The following is a 10,449-nucleotide window of genomic DNA, read 5'->3' on the forward strand; positions in this document are numbered from 1 at the left end:
GTTATGTATTCATATGTAGCACATTTAATGCAGAAAAGTGTTTTACTGGCCTGCACTGCCACCTAGTGTGTTATCAGCCGTCCTGCAGAAAGAACAGGATTGATTGTCTCTAAACTAATGCAAAACATTACATAAGTAAAAAAAGAAAGTTTCCATTTCCATCTAACTCACTGTCCTTTATGATATTCTAGTAATAGTATTTATATATAATATGTACTATATTCTTCTCCCTGGGGTTGTAGTGTCCAAGAACTTGAGTGAGAGACGGTCCAACAAGTCCGACATGTCTCCGGTGTCGCTGCGCTCGGCTCTGCCCTCGGGGAAAACTCAAAACCGGGTGTCACAAGTCCTTCAGGTCCAGGTCCCTCTGAACCCGCTGCGAAAGAAGAGCACCGCAAAGGACATCGGAGCGCCTCGTCAGTACACCTGCACTGTCACCTGCTTGCTTTACTTCCAGGTGTGTCAGACTCCCGGGTTGATCCACTCTCCTGTACCTTGTCCTTCCCCCTCCCAGACTCCAGCTCCCCCCAGGTGGTGAAGAAACCTCCGGGGAACTCGTCGGAGGAGTGGAGCGCCAAGAGGCCGTCCGAGGACAGCGCGTCCATCATCTCCTCCCTTCAGTCCAGCCCCACGGTGTCGCCGCAGGGCTCCCCACGCAAAGGTGGGTCACAGACGTCTTCATCGTTCAGTCATCTTCATCAGCAGGAGGCGAGCGTTAGAGGAGGAACAGGCAGAGCTCTGAAACACCAGCGATGATCTAGACAGTTCCTCAGCAGGTCCAGAATCCCAGCCAGCGTCACCCGTCAGTCAGAAGGAGAAGCTAGAAACCTTTAGGATTTAGGATTTTCCTTTTTTAAGGAAACGAAATTGGCTACAAAATGTGTAATAATCCCATCAAATAAATGTACACTAATACCACGAAATAACAAATAAGCTCATACATATGTAAATAGACTGTAATGTATGCCAACATTTATAATAAAATACCTGCGTTTCAGAACCCGAGACATCACAACAAACAGCACTATTAGTGATAATAATTATTTGTTGATGCATCGTGATTAATGTGGGATAAATATTCCTTATTCCAAGGGCTGTTTGGGATTGCTGGTGATGTGTATAGAAGCAAAGGGAACTTCACTGAGGTGCTGAAGATGTAGACGCTGGAAGTAGAACAATAAAAAACACCCACACACTGAAATCTGTGAAGAATCCTTCTCATAAAGCAAGAACAGGAAGCCTTGAAGAGGATTTTTGGACCGTTTTGAGTGTCTGGATGCTTTTATTGCTCCTGGTCATGCAGATATTTAAAAAACAACATCAAACCAAAAAGGAAGCATTCAAATATGGATTAAGACATCGGTTTCCATGGCAGCGAAGCGTTGGGTCCGGGGTGAATGTTCATGCATGTCAAGTTTAAACCCTGTGGCTTCAATCTGTCGTCTCAGCTTGAATAAGAAGCTCTTATATTCACCTTTTTCAGTGGGAGGCGTGGCCAAGTCCCAGAACTGCAGCCAGATGAACCTGTCGGGATCTTCGTCGTCACTGACCAGCGACGCCGGCACGAAGGCCGGCACCGTCAGCATGCGGAGCTACGGCATAGGTGGGGCTCTCCTCCACAAGAGGATCCAGCTGATGACCGGGCAGCACAGCCGGGAGAGGAGCAGGGGGAGACAGAGGCAGGCAGAGGGGGAGAAAGAGGAGGAGGCAGCTGAGAGAGGCTTGAGGAGGTCCAGGCAGCAGAACCAGCAGGCTGCAGAGACAGGTCCTCCTGGGGGGCATCCCAGGGTCCACATTGGCTCTCCTCCCGGTCTACCGGGGTCTGCAGCCAGGACCCTGAGACTCCCTGAGTGTCCCGTCAGGACCAGGGTGATGTCACCGTTCAGGATACTGAGGGAGAGGAGTCAGTCCAGGGAGAGACCACATGAGACCGGCGAGGAGGTCCAGTCCTCCTGGTCTCGGGATCAGGGTCGAGGACAGGCAGAGCAGAGAGCCAAGAGGTCGGTCAGCCCGAACCCCTTCCTGTGGCTCTGCAGGGACAGACACACCAGGAGACCGACCGTCTGACAGAACCACGAGTGAAAAACTCCGACAGGAGACACATTTAACATTTCAGGGAGAGTTTAGTGTGAAAGCTTTTGAAAGTGACGCCGTCACATTTCATTTTGGAGCCTCGTGTCCTCCGTAAATCAGAGAGAGGCGGCGCGGGGAAGACGTTCTCACTGCAGATAAGAAACAGACGTTTCAGAAAGCGTTCCAGTTTGTTCTCGGAGTTCTCCCGACACGTCTTTGTCATCGACTTAACTTTTTAATCCCAGAATGAAATTCATTTCTTTATTCTTCTGCTGGGATCCAATTTTAAAAAAAGATGAAATTATCATTCCGTTTTTTGTTCACTTGCAAAGTGTTTTATTGTCGTGTTCATTGAGTTCTGATCTGGTTCAGTAGATCTTTGATAGAAAGTTTCTGCACATGTCAGGGTCTCGGTGCAGGATGAACGTGATGGAGAGTACTGTAGGAGACGGTGATGAGTGTTCATCCAGTAAGAACAGTGTTATTTTCAAGTGTTTGCTATTAAAAAAGGGCACAAAAAGTTTGTCTCCCCCTTTGTACACAGATGTTTTAGTTGAGTCATCTTCTGGCTGCAGGCAGTGATTGTGTTAAACATGAAAGCGAGAGGAACATTTTCTAACTTCATGCTACTAGAATCCTAACATTTCTTTTACTTTACTATTCATGTATTTCTCTGCATCCCCTTTTCTAATCTTAATTTGTCTGAATCCCCTCCTCTCCCCTCCAGGTTACGCTCTCCTACCAGCCGGGAAAGCAGAGAACCTGTCGGACTCGAGTCACAGCGAGATCTCGTCCCGCTCCAGCATCTGTTCGGTGGACTCGGTGCCGGCTCCCGGGCCTGAGGAGCGGTGCAGCAGCAGCAACAGGACCTGTGCTGCTAATGCTGCTGCTGCTGCTGTTGCTACGGCAACGACCACTACAAATTATGGCGCAGTTGCTGAGAGCTCAGCGGGGACGCATGCACACTTCAATGCTGATAACAACCAGCCCAGCACAAGGTACTTTAAATCCACTTAATGGGATCTGTCTGGTTTATTCTATGATATATTTAGGTTGAGTTGATTTTGCAACATGAAACAGAAGAAACTGAGATTTCTCTGGGAAACAGCAGATTTATCACGTTTGCATGGGCATGAGTGCAAAAAAGGGAAAGAAACGGCGTTAAAGGAACAGTGTGAAGGATTCAACCCTCCCTTTCCTTTTTTAAAATTCTCTTTTTATTACAGTTTCCAGGTCCATACAATCATTTATAATACATATCATTCTTCTCGATTAGCCATCTGTACATTTACATTTCTGGCCAACAACAAGGCATCACAGATGATGGTCGTACCGGTGTGACATACATTATCCATCTTTCACCCCTCCCTTTCCAAGCGAGTCAGGAATCAAAACGACCAGATAGGAAGGGCTCATTTTAGAGACTCGTCCTCTGTGAATAAAGCTTAAAAAGTGTCACTCTGGACGTGTTATTAAAATAAAGATCCCACCACCTCTCTGTGAGAAATCCATCGTTCATAAATCAGACTCTCAAGGCTCAACTTGACTTCAACAAAGAAATTATAATGAAAGAGCTAAAACTTTTTGCATCTCCTCACACACACACACACACACACACACTTCCTCTCCCAGCTTGATCCCAATTCCGTCGTCTCCTCATTAAAAAAGCTCAGAGAACAGGAAGTCGTAAACCCGGCAGGTTTTTTAACGGCGTCCTCCGTTAACAGCCTATCGTTGTTTTCACGCAGGCTTTTTAATCCGGCCGAGTAAACAGCACACCTTTTTTATTTCCTTTATTGGCTGCTGTTTGTTTATTGTTCCTCCATGATCAGGCCATCCTGTCTCTCAAAGAGGAGACCATAAAACACATCGGCGGACGCACTAACCCGTCTGCCTCTCCGATGTTTTATGGAACGTGGCTCGCTTTTCACGGAGTGTCTTTTGTTTGTCCAGTAAAAAAAAAAACTTTTTACGGCCGAGGGAGAACTTTCTTTAAGAGCCAGACGGTGATCCGTCACGCGGCGAAAGCTGTCCAAAGTTTTGTGTACAGACGAGGCGTAAAACTTTTAACGGTAACCGTGACGACGAGAAGCATCTGAAGAATCCGAGCTTTTATTTGCTCGTGCTTCGTTAGTTCTTGTCCTCCGGCAAACCGCTTCAAACCTGCGTCCTCTTCTCTCTGTACCACCTCCACCTTCACCGCCTCTCAGTTGCCATAGCAACGTGTTTTTTCACACCCTCCCACTCAACTCAACGCCATCCTGCTTATTTAATTCGCTATTTCACTCTCTCATCCACAGCAGCTGCTCGTCCTTTGCCCGAGGCTACGTTTCGCGGGCCTCCACCTTCACCTCCTCCATCTCCACGGAGGAGCTGACGCCGGACCACACCTCCCTGGACTCCGTGGCCGACAGCGGCCGCGGCAGCTGGACGTCCTGCTCCTCCAACTCCCACGACTCCTTCCAGAGCCTGCCCGCCTCCTCCTGCCGGCCCTGGGACCACGGCATCCACGGCCACCCGCTCGCCCTCCCGCACGCCCACCTGGGCGGCTTCAAGCACACGCAGCTCGCCGGCCCGATCGCCGAGGTGGACGCCGCGGGCCGGGGGTGGCCGAGCGAGGACGCCGCCGCCGCCGCCAACGCCAAACATCACTCCAGAGGCTCCAGCTCGGACCTGTCCAGTCAGTCTCGGCAGAGCTGGGCGTCGTCCAGCTCGCTGTCGGACACCTACGACGGGAACTATGGGACGATAAAGCGGCGGAACACGTCGGAGCACGCCTCCTCGCCGTCCCACGAGGAAGGAGGGCAGAGCACGGACCCCGTCTACAAGACGGTGACGTCGAGCACAGAGAAAGGCCTGATAGGTGAGGGCTCAGGATGCGAGTTTGATTCCCTGTAAATACAATGTAACCTGATCAACTCGAGGGTTGTCTCCGTGGTTACAGCAGGAAGCAGTCTTCCCTTTTTACCGCTCTGTTGAAACTGAAGGAATTATTATGATTAATTCTCCTCCAAAGTTAATCACATCTCTTCGAAATGTGAAACTTTGCACCGAGAAGTTCACATTTTCGAGGTCTGAGTTTGAGCTCCTGATTAGGTTTTCTCCTGCATGTATGAAGGTTGGTAGGCAGACGTAACATTTACCTGAAACCCAGCAGCAAGCCAGACATTTTTAATTGAATGCGCCTTTTTTTTTAGCCTTTTCCAGCCTCCGTACGTTTCCAAACTACAGATTTGATCAGGTCGTCTATCGATCTGAAGAACGGAACCATCATAATGCGTTTGCTCCAGCGTCCTCCGTCAAATCTGCTCCATATTTCCAAATTGAGTGTCGAATATAAACTTAAAGCCCCGCCCCTACACACAAGCCACGCCCCTTTCCTGAATGGCATGCGTCCCACGTCCAGCAGGTAGATGTAGATGTGTGGTTTTAGGTGAATCACTGCAGCTCACTTTTATCATCTTGTGCACTTCGACGTTATTTAGGTCTCAGTTTTATGAGGTTGAACAAAACTTAAAATAGTTTTTGACTTTCCAGCAGTAGGGGAGGAGTTACTACGCGTTATATAATAATAAACCCATACATCTATTCACAGATCAGCAGAAAATTAAAAGACATAAATGTTGATAACTCTTCTTGTAAATTGAATTTTTGAGGTTTGGACTGTTTAGTTTAGTTTAGTAGGACGATTCTTCTGGTAGATAATTGATAATTAATGGCCAGTGATCAATAGTTGCTCCTCTAGTTCTGTATGCATCCATCTCATTGGTTGTTCATCCTTCCTTTTGATTTTGGACACGTTTTGGTGCATGTATAGTTGTGTATTTTGAAACATCACATTGATTTAATTTATTTTATCATCTTTTTCTTTGACCCCCCCCCCCCCCCCCCCCTTCCTCACACGACTCCCTCCACACCTCCTTTTGAACGTCTTCACCCCCATCACTCCTCTTTGCTCCATCCCTCCTTTCTTTTGGTCTGCACCTCCATCCAGTGTACTGTATCACTTCCCCCGCCAAGGATGAGCGTTACCGAGCTCCTCCTCCCACCCCTCCAGGCTACCAGGGTCTGGCTCTGGGGGATCTGGGCCTCGTGGACGGAGTGCTAGGTGGGCCAGGAGGTGTCGTCCCCAGGCCCCCGCACCTCCGACCTCCAGACTACAGCGTGGCCATGCAGAGGAGCAAACTGCTGCAGAGCCCCGGAGCGGCCGGCGGTCTGGCCGAGGCGAGGAGGCTGGCTGGGAACCATCACCTCCACCTCCAGGAGGCCCGGACGGCCGGCTCCACGCTGGTCCACTCCAGACCACCCAGCGTCTGCCTCCCAGCACAGGAGCTGGGTGACAGCGAGGACGGTACGGCCCTCAGCACGGAGCCCCTTATAATCCCTTATAGTTATATTATTATAGTTACATTATTATAGTTACATTATTATAGTTACATTATTATAGTTACATAATTATAGTTACATTATTATAGTTACATAATTATAGTTACATTATTATAGTTACATTATTATAGTTACATAATTATAGTTACATTATTATAGTTACATAATTATAGTTACATAATTATAGTTACATTATTATAGTTAGATTATTATAGTTACATTATTATAGTTGTATTATTATAGTTAGATTATTATAGTTAGATTATTATAGTTACATTATTATAGTTACATTATTATAGTTGTATTATTATAGTTACATTATTATAGTTACATTATTATAGTTACATAATTATAGTTACATTATTATAGTTACATTATTATAGTTACATTATTATAATTATATTGTTATAGTTACATTATTATAGTTACATTATTATAGTTATATTGTTATAGTTACATTATTATAGTTACATTATTATAGTTACATAATTATAGTTACATTATTATAGTTATATTGTTATAGTTACATTATTATAGTTACATTATTATAGTTATATTGTTATAGTTACATTATTATAGTTGCATTATTATAGTTACATTATTATAGTTATATTATTATAGTTACATTATTATAGTTGTATTATTATAGTTACATTATTATAGTTACATTATTAGTTATATTATTATGGTTGTATTATTATAGTTACATTATTATAGTTACATTATTATGTCATGCAGAGATGCAGATATTTAATCTTAAAAAGGTCTGAAAAGAAATGTGGGAACATTTCAGAAGCTGTTTAATACAATATGTTTAATAAATAAAAACATAAATATCTTCTCCTGGGCTACTTTGGAACATTTACTATTGTATGATTTATTTACTTTTTTATTTTAACATTATTATTTTTATTATTTACTTATTTTTTATTAGATTTCTCTTTTGAAATATTGTTACTAAATAATTGTATTTATTTGTTTAAATTTCTCATTTTTATTAGTGTTTATGACAACCGTGCTGGAGAATCCATACATGCAGCACAACAACCATAATATTATTGTGATAATTCATGATATTTTATTACATTTTTTTCTCTTTTGAATTGTGATATTACCATTTACTTGTATTTGTATCCTTATTGTTATTGTTTGTGATTGTATTTGTGATAAACTCTCTTCTCTTTTCCAGATGAGCAAGTGTCGGCGGTGTGAAGACTTACACGCACACACACACACACACACACACACATGCTCACACGGACAGGAAGTCGTGTTGATCGGGGTTTGGACTGAACGAGCAGCCGCACCGTCATCACGCACATAGAGCACACCCCCCCCATCACCACGGACCATAATGCACCTGGGTCTCCTCCCCGAGGACTCGTACAATCATCTCTTTTTAAACCCGTTTCGCACCAAAAACAGAAGATTTGAGATCCTTTTTAAAAACGTTTGAGATAAAAGAGGATAACGATGCTTCATGAGACGAAGTGGACCTCCTAGGACCAGACCACCGTGTTCACATCGGGGTTTTTACAGTGTTGTACAGCGATGATTATTTTCTTATTTTTAAAGTTGAATATGAGGATAGTGAGGAGGAGACAAAGGGATAGAAAGCCGGAGTTTGACGACAAACATCAACACATCGTGGGGATTCTCTTGGTTTTGATGGTTTGCCGTCGGCTCAAAAAGAAGATGATTGTAGATGAATAAGACATTTAAAGGGCCTCTATCCAACCCTGGCACTGATGATGTATATTTACATGAATGACATCAGTTCCCACACAAACAACCAAATGGACTTCATGTTTTTCACTCTGAGAACTGCTCGTCTTCATCACTTTGTGTGTTTTACAGGAGAGGGAGGAAACACTCGGCATCCCTCTCATCGAGGTTCTCTTAGCGGCATGCTGCCTCCTGGATGTTCTAGAAAAACCTGCATAGAACTCGTTTTTAAATGAGCTGACGAACAAAAGCCTCGCTGCTTCCCGTAGAGTCGATAAGTTAGCACTGTGTGGTAGCACAACAACATGCATGCACACACACACACGCGTTGTTTACAGTGTTTATCGGACTAGCTGTCTGCTGGATGTTAAAGTGCTTCGGTCCGTTTGTACATTTGTTTATAAAGTGAGATTGCAGCAGAAACTTCCACCATTCGCCTTTTTTTTTTCTTTTTTGTTTTTGCTTCTTATTTAAAAAAAGAAACAAAGCGAGAACGGACGACGTATTTTGACGCCTGGCAGTACATTTTTGTAAAATATTTAAAAGACTCGCTTGAAAAAGTTGTATTTGTATGGAAAGCGGGAGCGGATTTGTACATTGAGTAAGTTTTTTGGGGAAACGGAGGAGAAGTGGTTTTTAAAGGTGTAACTGGAATTTAGACCTTCTGCTCTGTGATGCTTCTTTTGTGTATTGTTTTGCCACACAAAGACTTGAAATGATTAATGCTTATACATATATATTTTTTGTTTTGCCATAAATTAATGTCATGTATAGATGAGAGAAGAGAGTCCTCTATAAAGGCTATTTTTTGAATATTTTGTTATAGGAAATAACCCACGGGTGTGATTTCACGGGTTCTTCCCCTCACACTCTGTTGTTGGTGCCATTTCTGCTGTTATCTATAATCGTATTGCTGCTGTGTTTTTTGGGATATGCGTGTGCGTGTGTGTGTGTGTGTGTGTGTGTGTGTGTGTGTGTTGGGATCATTGGTGCAGCACACGAGGAAAGTCAGAGTTCTTATCTTTGATCGCTCTCGCCTGCAGAGACGAGCCGTCGGAGGTTTTCGGATCGAACCAAAAAGACTTTCAGCTTCGAGCCTCTTTAAAACGTCCTCCTTCACTGTACTCGTTAAACGGACATCACAGGGTTTTCTAGGACTCTCCTAGGAGTCCCCACTGTGACCCTCGACCTCCTCCCTCCTCTGAAACCTCGACAGTAGAACGAGAGTCAGAAAACCGACGATTCCTCGTTTTCCTTTTTTGTTTTGCACAACTGTAATCCTCAGATGATGAACCATGGATCAGTATTAACGTTCTGCAGGGATGGATGGAGGCTTGGCCCAGATGATTTATACCTTCGTTGTGGTGAGAATTTAAACATCAGGTTTGGTTTTTATGGAAGAGGGGTTTCTCCATAAAATTGTACAGAATTTTTGAATGAAATTGTTTTATTCCTCATGTCCCAAAAGCTCCTTTTTTAAATTTAAATGAGTAGTAACCCCTTCTCCCACACACACACACACACACACACACATGACCTCCGTGTCCTGCCGTGTTACCTGGAATGCAATAAGAGAGATGTGAATGTGTTTTTATTGTTCATTAGTTTTATTTTTTGGCATTACAGCAGAAATGCACAACAATAAGCTTCAGTGTGGTGAGTTTGCTGCACAATCTGTAAAAGAGGCGTCCGCTCGGTTCCCGGCTTCTACTTTTGCTTTTGGTCTCACAGCGTCTCATCGTAACTTATGTCTTTTAGAAAGACAACATGATTTTCATTTTTTTTTTGCTCGTATTGCTTTTTATGTATTTTTTACGAGTGATTGTAAATAGTTGTTATATTTTTGTTTAAGAGAATGTTTAAAAAGGAAAAAAAATTACCTTTTATTTCTCCAAGTCTACTGATATGAATTTGGACAATGAATAAAACGTTAAGAAGAAATGTTTTTGTGTCTTTGTTCACGCTCGATGGTTAAAAACTAATATCTGTACTTGCTAATAGACTTTTAGGGTTTTAATGCATCGGAGAAGAATTATGATTATTTTTCTCATTATGAAGCAAGAATTCAGCCTTGCAAAAAAAGCAGCCAGTAGAAAATGTCCTTCATAGGGATAGAAAATGAATCAGTACTTCTACTTTAACCAGACTTTTTGAAGTATATGTACTTCTACTTGAGTAAAGAACATCTGGACTTTCCATGCCCCTTCTTCTTCTGTTGTATTTCTGTTTTTTTTTATTAGCCTTGCTAGCAACGTGGCTCTGGGA

At 43.4% G+C, this 10,449-nt stretch overlaps 1 protein-coding gene across 6 annotated transcripts in view; it reads left to right on the forward strand.

Annotated features, from left to right (window-relative positions):
• Nucleotides 1–10,125, forward strand: part of rapgef6 (Rap guanine nucleotide exchange factor (GEF) 6) — a 105,373-nt gene extending 95,248 nt beyond the window's left edge. For all 6 annotated transcript variants that reach the window (XM_084028777.1, XM_084028778.1, XM_084028779.1 and 3 more), the window contains 7 exons: nt 243–416; nt 515–661; nt 1,484–1,603; nt 2,801–3,071; nt 4,374–4,936; nt 6,068–6,424; nt 7,649–10,125. In XM_084028777.1, coding sequence (XP_083884903.1) covers nt 243–416; nt 515–661; nt 1,484–1,603; nt 2,801–3,071; nt 4,374–4,936; nt 6,068–6,424; nt 7,649–7,671 — 1,655 coding nt within the window. In that variant the 3' untranslated portion in view covers nt 7,672–10,125. The remainder of the gene's footprint in view (nt 1–242; nt 417–514; nt 662–1,483; nt 1,604–2,800; nt 3,072–4,373; nt 4,937–6,067; nt 6,425–7,648) is intronic.
• Nucleotides 10,126–10,449: the final 324 nt, after the last annotated feature.

Source organism: Eutrigla gurnardus (assembly GCF_963514095.1).
Source record: "Eutrigla gurnardus genome assembly, chromosome: 15".
Taxonomy (NCBI): Eukaryota; Metazoa; Chordata; class Actinopteri; order Perciformes; family Triglidae; genus Eutrigla; species Eutrigla gurnardus.